This window comes from Haliotis cracherodii, unplaced genomic scaffold (assembly GCF_022045235.1).
Source record: "Haliotis cracherodii isolate W230 unplaced genomic scaffold, xgHalCrac1.p SCAF_8, whole genome shotgun sequence".
In the NCBI taxonomy this organism is placed as follows: domain Eukaryota; kingdom Metazoa; phylum Mollusca; class Gastropoda; order Lepetellida; family Haliotidae; genus Haliotis; species Haliotis cracherodii.
In genome coordinates, this window is record NW_027266341.1 from 38,256,111 (window position 1) to 38,279,614 (window position 23,504).

Consider the following 23,504-nt stretch of genomic DNA (forward strand, 5'->3'; position numbering starts at 1 on the left):
TCGTGGTAACGAGTCTCAACATGTGTGTTGGGCGGTCGGGTAGCCTAGTGGTTAAAGTGTTCGCTCGTCACGCCGAAGACCCGGGTTCGATTCCCGACATGGGTACAATGTGTGAAGCCCATTTCTGGTGTCCCCCGCCGTGATATTGCTGGAATATAGCTAAAAGCGGCGTAAAACCAAACTCACTCACTCACTCAACATGTGTGTTACCACGGCGGTCAATTTATAGTCTATTGCTATCGTATCCAGGGTTATCAGAACCACCCTTAGCACTGCCTGCTGTGGTCCTCTTCCCAGTGTACGCAGCATTGGTGCCCATAGAGTGCATGTGGTTATCAGGAACCTCAGAAGTGACGAAGTATCTTCCTGTCCGGTTTTCCTGGTTAGCAGGTCCCCAGCTGCTCCTTGGTGCGATTGCTTTCCTCTGAACAGACAACAACCCCAAAGCGTAAGCACTGCTGTTTTATATGAATCAACATTTCAGCAAGAAAACGTTATTCCTGAACTCATGAAAAACAGCCTAGATTAGAGACTGGTCAGCAATGTTCACTCAGAAACTTGTTTTCATACAAATGTTATGTTTATGTCATAGACTGTTTATCGCCGTACGGAGCAATATCACAACTATATCACGGCGGTCGTAGATGTGAATAGATGTCATGATCGATAGAACAAACTGAAACGTTCCGATGTTGAAACGTTAAGGGTTCTCTGAACAGTACCGATTTTTATCGAACTTACTGGTCCGAGCTTGTAAATTTGAACCACCATAACGAGGAGTATCATAGCAACAGGGGCGACAACCATGCACCAGCCCATGCCCTCAGCCCACTGGGGGAACTTGTAGTCTCCGTAGTTGGCTGGGGTGTACTGAGTGGCTGACACGATCACGATGAACTGAAATAAAGGCACACATCTAGAAATACGTCATGCAACGCTCTCTATATATTCCCATGACAAAGTCGTATCTTGCGTGAATTGGCTGCCTGAAGACATCTTTTTTCTGTTTACAAAATGACACACTCATATTGAAAAACAGACATCTACCATCTACCACCGTGTGTAACTGTTTCACGGCAATAGTTCACTACTCATTCAATAACCTAGCTACAATCCAGTCCTTATATATTTCAAAAGATATTGTTCAGGATATCTGAAACTGATTATAATGAAAGCGACAAGAGCCTTTTAAAAATCAAAAGAACTTCCTTGGTATAAAATTCAAAGGGAAAATGAATCGCTGCTCCTGCACTGGTGATCATGCTTCTTCAGTTGAGCTACAGCTGACATATATCACCCTGATCATACTCGGCAATACATCAGCTCTATACCACCATGACCTCTTTGACACCCCTACATAAACAACCAGATGAGCTGCTGTTCTGAGACACCACGGAGATGAAAACACCTGCCAGTAGGGTGACAGGAGTCAGGAAGACCCAGTTGAAGATCCAGTAGGGGTTGGGTCGGTGGCCAAGCATCATCTCGATGTCCTCCATGAACTGTTTCACGCCTGTACAACAATAACAACACAAGAAAACCTTTTTAGCAAGTTCCAAGACTTGAATTAGATACTTCACGAAAACCAATGTCATGATTATATCGATTTAGGAGGCGATATATTTGCGCTTGACGTCATGTTGAAAAAGCGGGATTTTACAAACGCTTCAATCCACTTGAACGAATTTAAGCAGGTCACTTTTGAGTGTTTACCTGCTTGCCAATTTTCGAATTGGACATTACAGTCCTCTTACCGATGATAAATTAGTAGTACCTTGGTGGTTATAACTGCGATATAAAATCACAATTTGACTTACCTTTATAGTTTAGAATATCATGTTAAACAAAATGTCATAACAAGTAATCACCTTCATATTTCAAGTGATTAACCCTCCACGGTCGACCGCCTCCGTGGTCTAGTGGTAGAGCGTCCGCCCGGAAAGCGGATGGTCCGGGGTTCGATCCCCTTTACCGCGTCATACCAAAAAAACGTTAAAAGATGATACTTGTTGTTACCCTATCTGGCGCTCGGCATGAAGGGGCTAAAACAAGGACTGGTCGGCTCAGAGGCTGTATACTGTGTCTGAGTGGGGTATTCATGATAAACTGCGGCATGGTATCTCAGTGTGCTAGCAGTATAAATCGGCATCAGTCCGGACTAGTACAAACACACACACACACGCTACAGGTGCAATAATCTTGAACGCTACGTTCAACCCAACCTCACCTCAACTCACCTCAACTCACCTCAACTCAACTCAACTCAACTCAACTCAACTCAACTCAACTCAACTCAACTCAACTCAACTCAACTCAACTCAACTCAACTCAACTCAACTCAACTCAACTCAACTCAACTCAACTCACCGGTCTTACATTGATTCATTCCATTATCCGTGCATATGATGTAGGTTAGCTGGAGATTGCAGATCAACTTAGACCGTACGTACCATAGACATACATTATGCAAATGATCTCCGACAGAGCCACCAGCATCACGTTGTAGCTGCCGCAGTACCAGTCTATCAGTGTCAGCATGTAAATACCACCCTGGAGTGAAACATATATAGACGATAATGAAATCTACAAACGTTGATCGAGGTATCGGCATGTACAACGTTTATCAGACATTTACAGACATTGAACCTAATATTCATCCTCGTCCTGGATCAGAATGACTGATGTTGGCAATGACACACATTTCATATATCAAGAGAAATAGGGTGGTATAGGTGACGTAGAGATCCCAACTACTAGCTGATGAGGATAACAAATATCAATGACTAGGACTCCAACCTTTGTGACCATGGGCAACCCGAGGAGGAAGCAAATGAGACAACAGAAGGCGGTGAAGGCAGTCTTGTGGTGCCTCAGGAAGCGTGGGAAGATGTCACTGATGCCGCTCACCACCGTCTGCACTTGTGTAAACTACAGAAAGACAAAGTATAGAAGTTTCTCTTTCTGTGCTTGGCTCGAAGATTACTTTGTCAATTATTTTCCAATTATCACACCTTGCAAGCAACCAACACCTTTTTGTTGTTGCTTTGCAAGCAATATGGGTTTTTTTCTATTTTGTTAATTATTCTTAATTTGGTTTGATAAATATGTCTATACTGTCATTAGTTCCAGTTTGATCGTTTAATCAATTACCATCTTTTCACGAATGACTACTATATATGTACGAACAGATTAGAAAAGGTTTGATACCTTCATTACAAAACCATTCTACAGCATTAAAATATTACGCCTGAAAAAATACCCTTTTACGGCTTTTCACGTGTTAATGGTGTCACAGAATATTTGATATGGGAATTAACTAATTCGGAGCAGATTGTCGGTAAAAGCACTTAGCTTATGGATTATTCTTTAAATGTTGCTTTTGGTTTGTTATTCTGCGAGAAATAGTTAATTTACAAAATGATCGTCCTTAGGCACATGGTGAGTGATGTTTTGTTTCACCTGACCGTCCATTCCAAGTGTAAACAGCATGAAGAAAAACAGGAAGGCCCACAATGAGGACATCGGAAGCTTTGCAATGCCTTCTGGGAAAGCGATGAAAGCGAGACCAGGTCCTGAAACAATGCCACGCATTTTATTTCCATGGCGCTGAAGGTGCCCATTAAAATGAGGATCGTGAGGTTACAGTGTATCATCTTGGTGAGTGGTCCTTGCAGATGGACAGCGTGGACCGTTAATACTCGAGCTATGAACTTCCAGTTGAAGGTATAATTCATAGATCATTCACAACATGTGTAGTCAAACAATGGATGTACACTTAAGTTTTTTAAGGTTGTCTTTCGCTGTAATGTGGTGATCGGGTACTGCAGTTGAGAAACTCCAGGTAATGGAAATTATGACACGTGGGGAATTCATACAAGAGAATCTGTTAAATTCACTCTGTCATTTCTCCCCAATCCAGACAAGCAGGCTAGTCTTTGTGCTATTTGTCACTCTTGTATATTCATTTTTATTTTACCTTACCTGTAAAATACGATGTCGACTTTGTCATATTACTAATCAATCATAAATCTATGCATAGATTAAGGATTAGTTATACCTACTTGTTTTCTTATACCCAGTTCTGATTCACAGACGAATTAAAGAATCGAAATGCCTTCTCTTGCAATAACTTGTAAATATGCGTGTCGCATTCCTGTTATCATTGATATAATTAAAACCATGTATAACATATTTGCCAAGTATTTGCTATGTGACGGACTAGTTTGTATCCAACGGGGTACCATAACTCTTATTCCTTCTGACTTACCCTGGTCGACCACGTTCTCAACGTCCTGGTTGGTGGTGTGAGCCATGAATCCGAGGATGGAGAAAACGGTGAAGCCAGACAGAATACTGCTCACACAGTTGACGAAAGCAACTATAATAGTATCTCTGTAATAAGACCAAAAACTAATCTGAAAACCAGACAATAGATCAATTTTCACTGCTGAAGCAATGCTGATCTAACAGCCTTGGAATAGTCAAAAAAGAATATTGGAATAAAAAGAATAGTCAAAAAAGCGTTCGCTCGTCACGCCAAAGACCCGGGTTCGATTCCCGACATGGGTAAAATGTGTGAAGCCCATTTCTGGTATTCCCCTCCGTGATATTGCTGGAATATTGCTAAAAGCGGCGTAAAACCATACTCACTCACTCATTTAAGATTAAGTCCATGAGTATTTTTAGATGTATATGACCCTCCAGTGCGTGTCCCTTGTCGTGACTGGGTGGACGTTTCCCTAACAAGGATTACTTTTGATCAAGTTTTAAATTAAAATGATCTTTTGATATAAGTAAATTCTCATTCAACTATGGGTTTTAAAAGGGAAAGATGTTTTGCCAAAACAGTTTGAATAAATGTGTTTAGATAAGTTTGATATAATTGAGAACTTATATTATAAAGACTGTCATTTTAGGGGTTTGAAATATCGTCCCGTGATGGTGGCACGTTAATCTAAATAGTATCTGAGTGCATCGCAAAGGAAACTTAATTTTCTGAAGAGGGTTTTGATTTATGGCTAGTGTTTTCTACAACTACCAGTAGCTTGAGTGATAGCTTCAACCCTGATGGGCACTTATGAAGTAAACAGAGGTATAATAAGTCCCCATGGTCCCCAGTAAGAACGTGTAGTTTTGGTTGCTGCAGCTGGTATTTTTAAATTTTGAAAGGTGCTATTGATGTATGTGTTGATTTGAATGCTTTAGTAGTTGAAACGTTTAAGATTGAATCTACAGTTTGTAATTGTATTGCTGACATCGTATTGTCGTTTGTGGCAGATCTATTTCTATATAACTTTTCTCATCTCTATATGGCTTACCTTCTGTCAAGATGACGTTAAATAATAACTCCGTAATAAGACAAATAAACTCCACAAACGAAGTTCATAAATGTCTATGGTCATTCAACATGTCTTTATGCAAGAATCGGTTATCGTTTCACAAAGAGGATTGTTGTAGAGACGTTGACAAGTATTTTCGTTGCAGTTAGACTAACAAGAGTCTTACTGTTGGTATACTTAGGCTAATTAATTAAATATCGACAAAACCCATTCTCTAATCAAAACAAATCTCTTCTAAGTCCATTGTACGATGTCATAAGAACATCTGTATTAATCACTATCAAATAGTGTTGATATCAGGTGTTCGCAAACAGGTGTGCGTATGCTGCCCCACCGGTGGCACCCGTATGCATAACAAACTCATGCAAAGGCAAGTCAATTGGTAAATGGACAAACACAAGTCTCCACAAGTCAAACATAAAACATTTTGAAAGCACCATTAAAAAAATTAATTATGACAAGACGCCATTGATTATGACAAGACGCCATTCCTACCGACTTTCTACTTTCATTTTACGATTTCTATATATTTAAATGATTTGACCCCAGAACATGATATTAAACAGAACACTGTGTAAACATGACCATAGGCACATGCTCGAAAAACTTAACGCCCCCTGTCCTTCTCGCTCCTCTTCCCTCTCCATCCCAATTAATATTGAAAAAAGCGATGTTGAAAAATACACCTTAACACACCATTCAACCGATCATTTTTGTTGGAAACAAGGTAATATGATTCTACAATCAACTCACCGCTCACAGTTGCTGTTAAACTTGTTGTAACTTGACATAGTCAACACACCGCCAAAGCCAGCACTCAAAGAGTAAAATACCTGAGTAGCTGCATCTCCCCACACCTGAATTACAATGAGCAAATGGTGACAAGATGGCAATTCATTATTTCTAATCGGTCTTCCTTCTGTTATGTATTTGTTATATGATATTTAACTATTTGATTTGATAATGTAACTTGCCAGCAGGTAAATAAAAATTATTCTGCTTATTCTCTGCAAAAGTTATGAATCAAAACTTTAAAAATTAGCAAACCTTGGCCTCTGTCAACCTAGGAACCTGTGGTGTCATGTAAAATGCGACGCCCTTCTCATGTCCTGGCAGCGTCAAGCCCCGGATCAGCAGCACCAACATGATGACGTAGGGGAAGGTGGCGGTGAAATACACAACCTGGCAGAGAAGCATGAGTAGGTACACACATGTGCACATATATACATGCTTTTTGACAAAAACGTGTGTGTGTTCGTTGAAAAAATAAAATTGTACATATATAATGAAAATATTAGGAGTGAGTGAGTGAGTGAGTGAGTGAGTGAGTTAAGAAATAAAGTCACATCGGCAATATTTCAGCCATATCGTGAAAGGACATTGATGATAAATATATTTACACTATACCCCATCAATAAAGGACAGTAAAATTACTAGATTATCACAGTTGTATATGTAATAATTATATGTAACCACACAAAGATTATACATTATACATAATAAGACGTTATGAAAATGGGCAATAGATGACTTACATCAAACAGCTTGATAATAGCGTTAATATATAAACTTAAACTAAATAAGAAGTATTGAATAATCAAACTGCCTGCAAAGCAGACAAGTAACCTCGGATTTGCCAGGAGTCGGAACTTGACCATACAGAAGAAATCGAGCTACATAAGTTATGGATGAGATTGAATGATCTACTTTGTCCCAATATGTATTCATTGTTGTTAACCGTCTAATTAGATAACAAAATTATGGAATACTGTAGGGGACATTCTCGCGATCTCGACCTTTGGAAACGAGGTAAATATGCCCCAAACACGAGAATGCGAGATTTGGCCAAAATCTCGCGATCTCGCGATCTCGCATTCTCGTGTTTTTGGTACATAGCACTTTTTGTCAAATGTCGACAACGCGAGAATGCGACATTTGGACATAATGCAAAATCTCGCAATCTCGCAATCTCGAATTGTCAAAGTAGGCCATAAAAACACGAAATCGCGAGAACGCGAGAATGCGACAATTCATTTTCTCGCAATCTCGCGTTTTTGACGCTGTCCGTGCGCATGCATAATATCATAGGTCAAGGCTCATGTGCACGTTAGTACTTTATACTAAAACCCTCAACATGCTCAATATAATTAAACAAAAGAAATTGTGTACATGAATGTCCAATGATAGTGAAAACATTAATGTGTCCGAAAGCTGGAAACAAAGCTATCACCGTCAGTGAGTGAGTGAGTAATATTGCTTAAAGCCTCATCAGCAGTATTGCAGCTATTCGCGGCCACACTAGTACTGTCAGTTACAGAAATAATCACAAGCCAGTGAGTTTCTCAATGAGGCAATTTTATACACGGCTTGAATATTCATTAAAATACAATTCTCACAGACCAATTTGTAGCATTCGGCTAAAAGATTAATTAATAGATTTTCATCCGCTCCCGCCTGACAACAAAACATCCTGCCTTACATTATTCTAATGCCATCAAATTCCTGAAATAGAAGTATCGTTAATATGAGTGTTCCTGCTTTCCTACGTTCCTACCTGATAAAATACTCCGTACACGTAGCCCTACTGAACACACACGATGCATGTGAATCGCACCCGTCGACAGCAATTGTACACATATGCCTAAAGTAGGTCGATAAGAACAAAATAAAACGTTACAAATAAAATGCCTCCTGTCTCCCATGGTTTTTTTAAAAATCAGTCAAACTGTAACTATTAATTTATTGCGGCCGTAACATCCAAATGACAGGCATGCTTATACTGGAAAAGTACCCCCAATATCCAGCCTGAGGGACCGGCATGACTCTGAATAAGTGAGTGAGTTTGGCTTAACACTGCTTTGAACAGTATTTATATTTCGGCTTGTCGGTTTAAAGGGGCACTAATCTTCACTAATTGCCATGAATCGATTTGCTTCCTGACGCAACTGAGGGTGACAAGAGACTGGGCTACCGTCTACAAGAACACTGATTGGTTACCTGTAATCTATGAATCTCAGACAAAGGGCGCATGTTAATTAATTTCTTCAGCCTGAACTAACGGACAAAAGAACGATGGAAGCCCCTCGGGTGTCGTTATTTGGAAATACCCCAGATGGTTATAGTTTAATAGTTTAAAAATTGGTATCCCAGCAGTGAAAGCATTTTCGGATTTTGGATTGCGCGGATAATACGATTGCTATCTGGCATAACCCTACACCGTTGTCTTTGTTGTCATTCACTTGAAGCTCAGTAAATGAACCTGTTACAGGTATAGTTAGTGGTAGCACCACTCAGATTACCTGACAAAGATTCCCATTTGGCATGTCTTGTGTCTTGGGTAATTATTTCATCTGAATCCAGGTTTGAAGTGAGGTGAAATGTATGTTATGTAATATTCACATGCCAGCCCAGCAAGAGGAGTGATCAGTTCATTTACTTTTTTGTAAACGGATCATTCCTCGCCATCATAAGTTCCACAGAAAATACGTTCATTAATTAATCACTGTTATCTTGCACAGTGGATTTGACAAAAGTAAGTATTTACATGTGTAGGTTTACTAAAGCAGACGGAATACACTCATATCATGGCGTGAAGTGCCGATGTAAAAACAACATACGTGGTTCAAAGGATTAGCCGATAATACGTATATTGATTGTTCATTGCTTTCTAACCCCATGAACATACTTGTCACATGTGCTGACCGATGAGACTTGACACTTTTGTGAAACATCTGAAACAAACTTAGTGATCAGTTGAGAAACGAACACGGGTCATAATATCCAGGAACGCTATACATATATTTTTAAATATTTGATTGTAACAGAGCCACGTGACGTCGAATAAGTTTATTTGTACAGCTGCAGACGTATGGGATATTGTTCCTAAATGTGAATATTCACGGATACATTCCTCGAACAAGGAAGCTGCTCAGATTTATACATAAACTTCCGTTGGTCGTAATTATGCATTTTATTTGCATTTTGTTTTCATTCATTTGCTGTTGCATTGGACAGAATCATTTTTGTTCCTCTTGTTCCTGTAGGCGTGTATATGTTACACTCAATGTGTAAAAAGTGATTCACTCAGGCAATTTATAAAATGTCTAGATATTTCAGTTATATTCAAATTGACTGAATCCAAGTCCAGATTGACTAATAATGTTTTAGAGGTTCAAAAGGGCTTAAAACATCACAATAGACTATTTATCCTGTACTATTAGAGTGAGTAAGTGTGTTTGATTTTAACCCGCTTTTAGCAATATACCCAGCAATTACCACTGGGCTATCTGACCGCCCCGCTAGTATTAGAAGCCAAAACTATAGAAACGTACTTTGAATTTCGTTTTCTTTTAATTCTATCATATTCAGTCACTGGGTGATGAAATTAAAACATAAAAATGTTTGGAATTCGTAATAAAAATAACATAAATGGACCGATTTTCAGTCAATTTGTAAAATAACTGAATATTTAGGCTTTTAAAAATTGCCTAAGTGAAACTTTATACCTTTTGGCTAAACAATATACCCACAATGAAATACTATCAATAAAAGGGATACATGCGCTTACGAATGGCGCAGCACAGGTCGCGAACTAGTCTAGATTTCTGCTATATCATCCGGATACTCACGGGGGAAAAACAATAACAATGGCGACAACCAGTCTCGGGGCATTGCTGTAGATCAGTGCCCCTTTAAAATTGGAGGAAACCTACCATTGTAAGTTTCTGGCACGTCCAAGGGACGCAACTCTACACAACGAATTGCGACAACTCAGACGACTGAGCCACAAGATGACTGTATGGGTAATTTGCAGAAAAACGCGACATCGCGAGATCACGACATAAGCCAAGTGTCGCGATCTCGCGTTCTCGCCTTTTTGAAAATATTTACATATAACTGTATGGGAAATTGACACAAAAGAACATGAAAGTGAGATCGCGACATTGGTCAAGAGTCGCGATCTCGCGTTCTCGTGTTTTTGAAAATAGTATCATATAAGTGAATAGGCAATTAGCACAAAAACACGAGAACGCGAGATCGCGAGATCGCGACACTTAACCTTTGTCGCAATCTCGCGTTCTCGCGTTTTTGAAAATAGTTACATATAACTGTATAGGCAATAAGCACAAAAACATGGGAACGCGAGATCGCGATACTTGACAAATGTCGAAATCTCGCGTTATCGCGTTCCCGTGTTTTTGAAAATAGTTACATATAACTGTATAAGCAATGAGCAAAATAGCACGAGAACCACGAAACTGACACAAATGAACGAGATCGCGAGATCGCGACATTGGTCAAGAGTCGTGATCTTACATATAACTGTATAGGCAATTAGCAAAAAAGCACGACACGCGTTCTCGTGCTTTTGTGTCTATAAGCGAAAATCACACACTTGCCCAGCATGTAGATGGCCAGGCCGCAATAAATTAATAGTTAGAGTTTGATTGATTACTGTCGAAGGGTGCGATTCACATGCATAATGCATGTTCAGTAGGGCTACGTGTTTGGAGTATTTCATCAAGTAAAGAAAGAAGGCATATACATATTAGCGATATGTATAAGTATATAAAGTTCCAGGAACTAGGAGGCAATAGTATAAGGGTAACCTCTATTTTTCTTCAGAATCCCGAGGCCTCCATTAACTGCCCGACGAAGGAGAGCAGTTGAAAAGACCGAGGCCTTCTGCAAATATACTGAACCAAATTAAAAACTTCACAATCCTAAAATTTTAACATTTTGACCAGTTATCTTTGTGGGCCCTTATTGTGTATTTAAACAGTAATGGCCACGTATTGTCTTCAGATAACATCCGTTTTTGTGCAGGTGAATCGATCAAAATCATGTGCACAGCACTATAGTGGCAAAAGTGTTTTTTCACGTGCAACTGGTCACGTGGCCATAATACCGCACGTTTTTTCAGCCATACTTGTTAGCAGTCATTAACAAAAAAAGAAAAACACAGGAAAACAAAAGTCTTTACGGCCATTTGTCATGCCACGCCTTTCAAATGTGCAACGTGAACGTGCCATCGGCATGTTGCAGGCGGTTGCTGATGGTAGGGCGAGGGTGTGGAGGTGCCGTCATGAATGTTACGCCCAGTGTTGTGTACAGGAAGTTGACAGATTTCGAGGCGGAAGTGTCATGGTGTGGGGTGCTTTCTGTGGCAATGCACGTTCCAGGCTTCTTGTCATCCGTGGCAACCTCAACGCTGCTGCTTACCGCGACCAGGTACTGGCACCAGAACTTCTGCCTTTTATGGCAGCACATGGACCTGGTTTGATCTTCCAACACGACAATGCCAGACCCCACACAGCAATTTGACAAGGAATTTCCCTTAGGATGCGGGAGTCAACGTCATCGACTGGCCGTAAAGGTCTCCCGACCTCAATCCCATCGAACACGTCTGGGATGCTCTTGGCAGAAGTCTGGGCACTTTCCAGAACCAACCACAGAATTTGCAAGATCTTGGCACCATTTTGCAGCAACAATGGCGTCGTCTTCCCAATCATGTGTTCACAAGCATCACAAGGTCCATGCGGAGGCGTTGTTTGGCAGTTGTCAACGCACATGGTGGCCATACATGCTACTGAACTTGTGTGATTATCGTGCTTGGGACTTATGATTTAAACTGTTGATGTTATTACCGAATACCGTAGGTGCTTGGAACAAATTATGGTTACCACCGTTAATTAAAATCCTTCTTTGAACATTAATGATTAAAAATTACCTTCTCTGGTACATTTGTCCGTTATATATCATATCTGGGATTACTTTTTAAAATGTGAAGTTTTTAATTTGACGTTAGCTCAAACGGATAGCATTTGTTATCAAATTAAATTATACAGTATCGGTTTTGAAACATTTACTGCAATTAACGAACAACGAATGTCACTGACACACGTTTACAAACAAGGAAACAACATAGAACAAACCCAATCACATTAAAATCAGATCTTAGTTCTCGCTATCGCTAAACAAAGATCTGAGGACATCCCATTACGGGTCACGTCAGAACGACCTTTCATCCGACCAACCACAGCATCGCTTATCAGATCATGAAAGTGACAGTCGGAGTGTGTTTTCTAAACATGCAACCTCGAAAACGTTGAAACGGGGTATTCCGAACGACAGTCAAAATTATCGTCTGTCTCTCGCTTCCGTAGGATAAACATCTGAACGGAGGAGGCGTTGCAAAGTACATGGGAAGCACTGCCATACAGGGGGCGGTCGGGTAGCCTGGTGGTTAAAGCGTTCGCTCGTCACGCCAAAGACCCGGGTTCGATTCCCGACATGGGTACAATGTGTGAAGCCCATTTCTGGTGTCCCCCGCCGTGATATTGTTGGAATATTGCTAAAAGGGGCGTAAAACCATACTCACTCACTCACTCACTCACTCACTCACTCACTCACTCACTACCATACAATCGTTACCCTATATTAGACATTCCGGATTGTTCTTTTGTTCAGTTTTTCAAAATTTTAATCGAGAACTGTGTCAACATATTTTTCAAGCGTAGTCTGAGATGGAAGTCGCCAGGTTGAAACGAGTGCCGTAAAGCTCAAGAAAGCTGCTTTCTCATTGGCTGATATCGACTTCTTGTTATTCGTATCAGTGGTCGGTCAAAGTTCGCGTTTTGACGTGTACCGTAATGGGATGTCCTCAGATCTTTGTTTAGCGGCAGTGAGAACTTAGATCTGATTTTAATGTGATTGGAACAAACCAGATGAACGTCATATGGCAATTGACAACGGGCGTGGTAATGGCCCGTCGTAAATCAATATGAGGGCATTATCAAGTTTTATCATCCAAAACTGGATGCAGATGTGGCTGCAATCAAATTGCATCACAATGCCTTGCGGACAATTGTGATGACATTGGTTACCATGACGTCACAATCACATGACATAACTAATGACTCTGCCACTGAAGCTGTTAGCATTACTTTTTACACTTAAGACAGTGCTTATTACTGTTGGAATAATGATGTTGGATGATGAATAAAATCTCACGCTCGTGTCTTTGACATCAAAACGTTGAGATGAACCACTACGTTCGTAGAAAATTGCAAATTAAAGCAGTTTTTTATTCAAAATGGCTGCTCCAAAAGCACGTGACTTTTGACAATGTCACAATGCAAAATTTCCAAGTCTTTTGATTATACATAAACATATATGTAGATTTGTACACATATAACTAGTAACATAATATAGTCAAGAACACGCTCCGTTTCTTGCCTGTGAACTGACTGAATTTGACAAATATTGTCTGAAAACTAAGAGTCAAATAACCAACATGGATCCCCAATGGTATTTTTCAGAAAGATCTGTTTGTTTGTTTGTTTGTTGTTAACGCCACACTCAGCAATATTCCAGCTATATGACGACGGTCTGACATCAAATATATCAACATTTGTTAGGGTGGCCCAGCCCAATCGTCTAAGGCGCCACGATTCGCTATGCAGTGTTGCGTCCCTTGGGCACGCCAGAAACCTATGATTGTGGGTTCGAATCACGGTTCGCCCCGATTATGTTTCAAGGTTTGTCAGCACCATACCCGTGCTCGTGGGTTTCATTGAAGAGGTAAACGTCTGATACCTGCATCACTTCGGGCTTTCCTCTCATATTAAGCTGACACGCCGTGATATAACTGGAATAATGTTAAAAGCGGTGTTAAAACCAACTCACTCTGTAGATGACTACGCGTTTAATCGCTAAGATCAATGAAGAACGAAGCGCGGTGTATTATACGATTAAACATGGATCTTTCATGACCTTATTACTGCTGAGTTGCATGTGTGTTTGACGACGTTAATTGTGAGAGGAAGTGTCTATTAGGTTGCTCTCAATAGATGCTGAATCACTTTCTTCGTCAAGGCGGCTGCCTGAAGACGATAAACATCTCAGTGTCACCCACAGGGTACGGGTAATTTACATGTTTGTCGTGTCTCGAAACATGTTATATGTTAAGTGTATTTTACAACATGGACTAGGTTTATATTGTATCTTATAAGTGATGTCGTGATCGAGTTATCACCCTTGATGAATTGTTTGTTTATTATAGGGTTAAGATAATGATTTTGTATTTCATTGATTATTAAGTTCATGTTCATGTACAGGATATAGACGTATGTTTATATGAAATGAATGGTGGCTTTGAATTGTATGAATATCTATGTGTATGAAACCTATGTACTATTGTTTTTATAATGTTATTGTTTTGTACATTACAGGATGTCATTATCTACTCGGGCAATAAACACTCACACCCGTAGCCTATGTTTGAAATTGTATTTTCCATCACAAACCCCGGTTACAATCGGTATTGGGAGAAAAGATACGTGTAATCGACCTGAGGTTTGTGTGAGCATATGCGGGAAGTACCCACCTTAAATAGGGGTAAATATTTTTAAACCTTGTACATTTTATCTACATCCTTAAAGAGGCTGTACATAATGTTGATATATCATATAATCATTAAACGACTCGTGGTTGTTGTTTATTGCACAATTAAACACTCGCGATCGCCCCTCATGGTTTATTCTCCCTGTTGTATTGTACCCCCACTCGTCGTTTATTTCTTCATCAGTGGCCCGCTCATTGATGATAACATGCGGCCGGTTTAATGATAATTTTATCCATTTTAGCAATAAAATAATGTAAATGGGGGATGTTTTGTAGTCAAGTTGGAGCGGATGACAATATGATAATTAATTTCGTATTTCAAATTGGTCTGTGAGAATTTTTCCTTTCATGAATATGCTAGCGGGTTTATAATATTGCCTCATTGAGAAACTCACTGGCTTGTAATTATTTCTGTAACTGACAGTGTAGCCGCGAAAAGCTGCAATGCTGCTGATGAGGCTTTAAGCAATATTACTCACTCACTCACTGACGGTGATAGCTTTGTTTCCAGCTTTCGGACACATTAATGTTTTCACTATCATTGGACATTCATGTACACAATTTCTTTTGTTTAATCATATTGAGCATGTTGAGGGTTTTAGTATAAAGTACACAGGAAAGTGTCACAACAGGAGAGGACTCTGCTCTATTCCACATAGGACATAGCATTTTCAAGCTCAAGTCATAATTTTGCTAAATGCTACTTGGAGAATGAAGAGCATGAAAGAAGCATGACCAAAGGACTACTAACGTGCGCATGAGCCTTGACCTATGATATTATGCATGCGCACGGACTGCGTCTAAAACGCGAGATTGAGAGATTGCGAGAAAATTACATGTCGCATTCTCGCGATTTCGTGCTTTTTATTTGTGGCCTAATTTGACAATTCGAGATTGCGAGATTGAGAGATTTTGCATCATGTCCAAATGTCGCGTTCTCGCGATCTCGCATTCTCGTGTTTTGGGCATATATACCTCGTTTCCAAAGGTCGAGATCGCGAGAATGCGAGATCGCGAGAATATGTCCCTTACAGTATTCCATACAAAATGCATTTCTGCAGAAATATCTGGTCGAATTCATCAACTTCACTCAGTAGTAATTTGTTATTTACTAATAGAACCATAAGTCTCTGTAGCTCACATGAATTATAAATAAATAACGGCAGCCATGTTTTTGATAGGAATTTTGTGTCACATTGTCAGAGACAAAATACATAATCTTATATCCATAATGGGTAAAAAATATAATTGTGCAAAAAAAATAAAATATTTATGATATTACATACTTGCTACTTGCTGCTTGCTACATATCACATGTCATAATGACGTGCACAGAAATGGCTATGTCGCCTTTGCACACGTTAAAAGTTGGATCCGAATTATGTGAGCACCTTTTGGAGGCACCACGGCTAGGATCATTCATGCCAAGTTTCTGTTTCATCGGCCTAAGATTTCTTAAATAAAAAGTTAACAACGTGAGGATGACTTACAAATAAAATAATAGTGACAAATCTGTTCCATATGTATAAGAATTCTCTTGCAAAAGCAGTAGATGGTACGAATCTGACTTTATCATGAGCTTGGATCACCATTAAATACCGAAAAGGTGGACTCCTCCTGTGTCACGCATCACACATACATGCAAAAGCAAGTAAATTGTTCATTTGAAAAAGCACGTGATATGATATCATGTATAACATGATATGGTACTAGTCAATCTATGGATATGAATCGGGCATAATTTTGGTAACTGATGCGTTAAATTTGTAAATATCATCCATGAACTTTTTGCGAGTTTTATCCTTTTAAGTTGTAACCCTGATTGAACAACATTTGAACAGGGGCCATATGTGAAGCTCTTCGTAGAAACAGCAAGCTGTATTGTACTTCAAAAGTTGTAGAAATGTAGACACCAAATGCTGGAGCTGCTGGAATGTTGGTTGGCATGACTACATTTGGACAAAGCAAATCTGATTGTATTTTGTTGGGAAGGAATTATTTGTCGTACATAAACTTCTTTCAATTGTAACCTATTGTATTTATTCAGGTTTAACCCTAACATGTTTTGAACTAGTCAAACTCATTCAGGAATGTATCTATAATATCAACACGAGCAATGTTGGTGTTCATCTATCAGAGAAGAATGAACAATTATATCAAGAGCTGTAGGCTTTCACAAGTGGCATTCCAGACTATTTATCTCCTTTTGCTGTAGAGATACATTCATTCATTCACTGCGAGAAATACATGCCACACATATCCATGATAAATAACCCTTAAGGGATCACTGCAGATTCCATCCTTCCTAACATCATTTAATTGTATACAGTATAGAGAAATGATAATATAATTTATCACGAGGTGGTTTCTCGGCAAGATATATGTTAGGGTCATATGCGGATAGAGATGAAAGGTCAAGTTGGTACTACTTTCAGTGTCTCCGAACGAACATGGCGTCGCCCTTGTCAATCGGCGATCACGCCACAAATAATATCCCAAATATGAAGAAACGACTGTGATAATTGTTATTATCAAAACAATGGTGAAAAAAGATTCTGAAAATCAGTATCAAACAGGGACGTAGCTGAGACATTGTACATGTTTGGTCAGCTTTTGAGATATAAATTGCAAAACAATTTAGCGAGGACAGCAGCTTAGCGGGATCCGTTTCCATATCTTTGCTTGGATACCTCTGCGGCTTGGATCATTTACCAAATTTAAAACAGTTGGATTTGGCCGAAATATGTCCGAATTGTTACCTTGTTTCGTGTTGTCGCAGTGGGTACATCTGACTATGAACTTAGTAACGTAATGATCAGATGAGGAATGGCCATGCAGACTCTAAACAAAAGTGACGTCACATAGACTAGGGCTAGAGTAGCCTCCTTTTAATAGAGGGTAGTTACTCCAGCGGAAGGACCGATAGATTGCCATGAAAGTGAAATGGAAACAATATGTGAGTAGGCAATTGTTATTTTGCCTATATGTAGTTATGCTACTGTCTAAGAAACAGGGTTTAGTTGGAACTGTGTAAACCGTTGTCACTGTCTGACAGACAAATCACTGACCTTCTGGCGTAATTTATATTAATGCGCACATTCCAGGAAAATTTGCAATGTTTACATAATGTCTATGAGAGATGACAACATGTTTTTTACCAACAGAGTTTATGGTTGGTTGGTTGTTGTTTAACGACCCATTCAGAAATATTCCAGCGGTCTGGATAGCGGTCTGGAAATAATCGAGTCTGGACCAGACAATCCATTGATTAACACAATGAGCATCGATCCACGCAATTGGGATCGATGACATGCATCAACCAAGTCAGCGAGCCTGACCACCCGATCCCGTTAGTCGCCTCTTACGACAAGCATAGTCGCCCTGTACGGCAAACATGTGTTGCTGAAGACCTATTCTAGTCCGGATCTTGAATAACTATGCAAAATATAATGTTTCAAAAACAAACGCATCCTTCAGTTAAAGAGTACGTCATATCAACTCATGTTAATGACGCAGCCTTGCAGCAGCTTGCATTGCTTTTGTAAAAATTACTTGTGTTTACACCTAAATGAACACTGCTCCATTTGTATAACGTTATTTTTGTTAAATTATTACATTATTTGTGCCGGAACTCTCTCTACAATTGTACTAAAGGCCTATCAAATTACTGGAATTACTACCAGGACTAATCTCAGTTTAAAACCAGGATAATAATTATTTTTTCTGTCTACCTATTGTCACTGTTAATGGAGACAAGATTGGAAGTAAATTGAAATTTGCATACGACTTGCGATAATTTCATGTTTTAGTCTGAATACATGTGATTAAATATTACAAACACCTGTCCAACCTGGACAGGGGAGACAGACAAAGGGAAACCAAAGAGTGTGTACATCGTCATGCACTGAAAGAACACTTTTTATAACTGCAAAAATACGTCAAGGTCATAACATGGTAGTGCATGTATACTCACCACCAAAATAAACGCGGATACCATGTTGGTTAAGATATAAAGACTTGCTCATATTTAAGAGATATTAGATTGGTTCGATGCACAAAGGAACATACTGGTAGCAATATAATTCTGCATGATTTCTCAACAGAAAAGTATTTCTGGGCAAATGGTCATACGTACATGTTACGACATAAAATAGATCAATTCATCCATAGCTTTCCGAAGAGTTTGCTCATGCAGCTCGATTCCTTCTGTATGGCCAAGTTCTGGCCAAACTTTTCCCGCCCTGCCTTCTGATTTTAATAGCAGAAACTTACATCAGGATGACACAAATGTGAACGTGAACTACTTTATAACAGATTAATACATCAGAATCACCAAGTACTACTGTATGACGAGCAATAGTAGCCGAGTCATTATGCCCCTCCAGAGATTGGGAAACAAATAATTTGTGTTTGGGTACCTTGCCGGATGACTTGATTCCTTTCTTCAGAGAGAAGAAGATGAGGAGCCAGGTTAGGAATAGGCACATAGTGTTCTTTAGACTGAACCCTCCCAAATCCTCAAATCCAACCGATTCATGGAGACGAAGTACATAGCGCCAAAATTACAAATATCATCATTATAATAATTATTATTAAATGCGTGCAATAGTATCATGCCTGTTCTCGATAATCAAAACAAGATGTTTTGAGATGACTATTTATACTGTAGGGAGCATGTCTGTAAATACAACTGTTTTACAATTTAAATTAAGTTGAAGGATAATAGTGCCTTTGATGTCTTCACAATAGGTAGTGGACAAATTGGCCTCAACCGCGTCCGTCAATAGACGAATCGGATACTCACTCCCAGTACTCTTCACTGGCTGTGGTGTACTTGATGAGGCAGCTCTTGGTGATGTCGTCCTGGATCATGGTGGAGTTGAGGTCATCGGTGCTGTTGAAGGTGGAGTTGTAGACGTCGGATATGTTGCTTAGGAGGCCGTCTAGACATGGTTGTTTGTACAGCACTTCTGTAGACAAATGAATAATGGTGGGTATATTTCATGTAACAGCAGATCCAATAAAAGTAAAGCCTAAAAGGACAGCAATTGATTTACTGGGACGGAGAGGTAGCCTTGTGGTTAAAGCATTCGCTCGTCACGCCGAATACTAGGGTTTGATTCCCTACATAGGTACAGTGTGTGAAGCCCGTTTCTTGAATCCCCGTCCGTGATATTGCTGGAATATAGCTAAAAGCGGCTAAAAAGTCACTCACTCATTCACTTACCAAACAAAAAAGATAGGGTTGACCTATGGATTTCAATTTCTTTATTCTACATCCGAGGGTCGGCTGGGTAACCTAGTGGTAAAAGCGTAACCTTGTCGCTCCGAAGACGGGGTTCGATTATTTACATGGGTACAGTGTGTGAGGCCCACTCCTGGTGGCTTCCTCCATAATATTGCTGGAGTATTGGTAAAAGTGGCATAAAACCACATTCATTGACTTTAAATCCCAAAGCTAACTCTATCGTCATTGTCACTACAGTTTTTAAGGGCCACTAAAGAAATCTTACTAAACAGAGTCGTTGTTCTATTTGCCTCATCCATCGACGTTAGCAGAGGGAAAGGCTCCGACCGACAGGAAGCTGTGTTCCAGAGATTGCCACACGACCCCCAGGGTACCCTGTCGTCAAGGTTAACGAAGCTGACAAACATGAAGTAGATGGCGTACATAACGACGACGTTGTAGTAGATGACAACGATGGTCATGGTGATCACGATAGCCACCCCGATACCTGGAATAAATCAGAAAAAAGGGGATTTGCATACATCAGTGAACATGAAAATGTCTTCTTCTATCATCTACATTTTGTAAGTAGAAAAGGGAATGTTAAATACGTAAGTGTAACATAGTACAGAAGACCTAAACGAATTGATAATGCAGGTTAAAACATATGGCATATATATATATATATATTCAGAGTTAATGTAATACACATACAGTCGTTGAATCTTAAATCGGGATGGAGAAGTGATGTAATTTGTGTATGTACAATGTATGTGGAATGTCTTTTTTTCAATATGTGTAATGCACTGCAATGCCCGTGGAGTAAAGCTATGTGTACATGATCCTGTATGGAGAAATATCATCAGATTATATATTAATGTCGTATTTGATTCGAATGTTCACATGAAGCCGTCGCATGGCAGGAGTACGAGAGCAGTATTAGGCAACAAACAAAAACTTGCGGGTGCTACCGGTAACGTAGGACACGTTTATTCTGTTCGCGGATACAATGTGTCATCACTGATTTTCAGTGATCCATTCATGCTTCATATAACGTAGTGTAAATGTAATGTTATTAAGAATAACAACATGATATTTAGTCAATATCTTATCATTACAAATTCATTGACAAAACCATACCTGGTAACAGGAAACAGAGCGACACAGTCTGAAAGTAGTGTAACAACTCAATTATAAATGTGGCCACCATTTGCACTGATACAAGCGAGGCAGAAGGGGTGCATTGAAGACACAAGATGATTGAAATGAGCCTGGGGGCTGTTGTTCCGAATGTAAACCAAAAATTGGAACAAATGAACTAGCTTTACCGGTTTGTTCTGTTCCTGTTGCAAGAAGAACTTACCCCCCTGCATTGGAACAAAGGGTAGAACTTGATGTCGCTACAGTAGCGTACACCATAGAAATTGCCATTAACAATGATGAGTTGTTTTCTCCTATGAGTTGTGATGCCACACCATACCATTACGTTTTCACCCCCAACCTGACGACGTTGAGTAACACAAGCCTCACTAAAACGTTCTACTGAACGCTTGTAAACCATTACACGACCATCACAGCTGTACAGATGAGACTTGGACTCATCTGTGAACAGCATACTGTCCCAGTCTTGTCTTCCGAATCGCAGATGCTGTATACACCAAGCCAGGATGTGGAAGCAAAATTCGGCATATCGCTGGACGTCTGGGCCGGATGTTGTGCTCCCTGAACCGCTTGCGACCGGTTCTGCCACTAAGTGTTATCAGCCCAGGACTTGTCCGAGGTATTACTGTGGCAGTTTGGTATCGATTCCGTAGATGCACCAACTAAATATTGTTGTCTTGTTGACGTGACTTCACACGTGGACGAACGGCACGTTGTCAGTCATGAGTGTTGCTCTGCTATAGATTACATCTCCAAAGAAAAAAATGTGTGTTGAGATGAACATTAAAATGTCTGGCAACTTCGTTTTGCGCCATTTCTGTTTACAACATAGCAACAGCGTAGACGTTGACTTTCAGCAAGCCGTGGCATTAGGTGAGCCTTATTTACAGTCAAACAAAAATGTTTGTTTGAGCACCTGATCCCGTGTATGTGTGCCATGCTCCCAACGAAGATGCAAACATCCAAATGAACATGCACATGCAAATTGTCAATCTCGCCCTTGATGTCGAGAAGAAGTCTTTATGAATATGTATTGAAAGATGCATGTTTAATTTCAGAATAGATATGTTTTGTTCATCTTTATATGAAACGGTTATTTTTTCGTGTTTCGGCAGATAATCGAGACTGATTAGTGTCTGACGTAGACGTTTCTAACAAGAAGGAGGAATATTGCTCATGTGACATTCTTTAGGTGTCCAAACAGACCATTACCCTGGAATGCCGGGCTGACCTTCCACACCGTGATCACGCCTTCTGAGGCGAACTGACCAAGGGCCATCTCCATGAACACTGTTGGTAGGCCGATCACCACCATCATGACGAAATAGGGAATGAGAAATGTGGCTGCAAGAAAGGAGTAAACGGTATATTCACACTGTGGCAATCTGTATGTATCGACAGGCAGTTAGATAAGTCATTAATGAATATGCACCTTTCACAATTGATATCTTTCAATATGAATTAAATCATCGCATTTTATCAGATGTACTGAGGTCATTAACAATAATCAGTAACAATAATCATCCTAACATGGTACAAGGCTACAAAGATTAGACAACATTCCAGAAAAGCAACCTCCTCCATTCCTGTAGCAGAGGTAGGGAAACCTCCAGACTGTTCCAAGACTGGCAGCGTAGCCAAAACAAGACAGCAGGAACTGGACCTTGTTTCCCCAGGAACCTCTTGCATGATCCTGAATTGGTAAGTAGAGCAGTGTATGTATCATTGCTAAGAAAGCGCCCCCACCCCCACCCCAACCCCCACCCCCACCCCTACACGCACACACGCACACACGCACACACACACACACACACACACACACACACACACACACACACACACACACACACACACACCCCTACACACACCACACCCAGAGTACCAGAGGTACATTATTGATAAATAATATAACATCTCATCGCCATCCATTGTTATTGTTATGTTTAAAAACTGTTGTTTTCTTTTAATAATTTTGTATGCTCCTAAGGTTCATAGGTGCGTTGAGGTGATTATATGCCTACGTTAAAAATCAATATGCCACTAACATACAGAACCCCTACTAAAATGTGCTGCTCTCGTCAGTGTCAAAAAACCATTCCAGTTGTCCAGCAAATAAAGTCTCTAGGTTCTTCTTTTCAATTGAGGGGGAAATAATTACGTAATCCTAGGAATCAAAGGGATTACTGAAAAATAAATATTAAGTCATTCTAGATAACAATCACCAACAATTACTTTTAATAAGGAAAGATTTACTGAACAATCATGATCTACACCAAGTTAAAGGAAGCAATACATGGTTGAGGCTGCATTTTACAAAAGTAATAAAACTGATAATAAACGATGTCTTACTTCCTATTTTCAATTACTCGCAC

General features: G+C 39.8%; 1 protein-coding gene across 1 annotated transcript; it reads right to left on the bottom strand.

Annotated features, from left to right (window-relative positions):
• Positions 1-223: 223 nt before the first annotated feature.
• On the bottom strand, positions 224-22,858 carry LOC139450979 (sodium- and chloride-dependent glycine transporter 2-like). Its single transcript, XM_071232802.1, has 14 exons — positions 22,708-22,858; positions 22,345-22,476; positions 20,258-20,479; positions 19,549-19,714; positions 19,163-19,301; positions 6,387-6,521; positions 6,093-6,196; positions 4,268-4,392; positions 3,460-3,572; positions 2,797-2,928; positions 2,451-2,550; positions 1,413-1,513; positions 742-897; positions 224-424 (listed from the first exon to the last, which is right to left on the bottom strand). Exons 1-14 carry the CDS (start codon positions 22,856-22,858, stop codon positions 224-226), a joined length of 1,977 nt encoding a protein of 658 aa, XP_071088903.1.
• Between the last annotated feature and the right edge of the window lie 646 nt (positions 22,859-23,504).

Coding starts and splice junctions, on each gene's coding strand:
- LOC139450979 (XM_071232802.1), bottom strand. CDS start 22,858: ATGATACATACACTGCTCTACTTACCAATTCAGGATCATGCAAGAGGT. Junction 6,522..19,162: donor GAATCAAGTCATCCGGCAAG/GTACCCAAACAC, acceptor CTTCTCTGCCAG/GTTGTGTATTTCACCGCCAC. Junction 1,514..2,450: donor TTGCATAATGTATGTCTATG/GTACGTACGGTC, acceptor ATTGTTGTACAG/GCGTGAAACAGTTCATGGAG.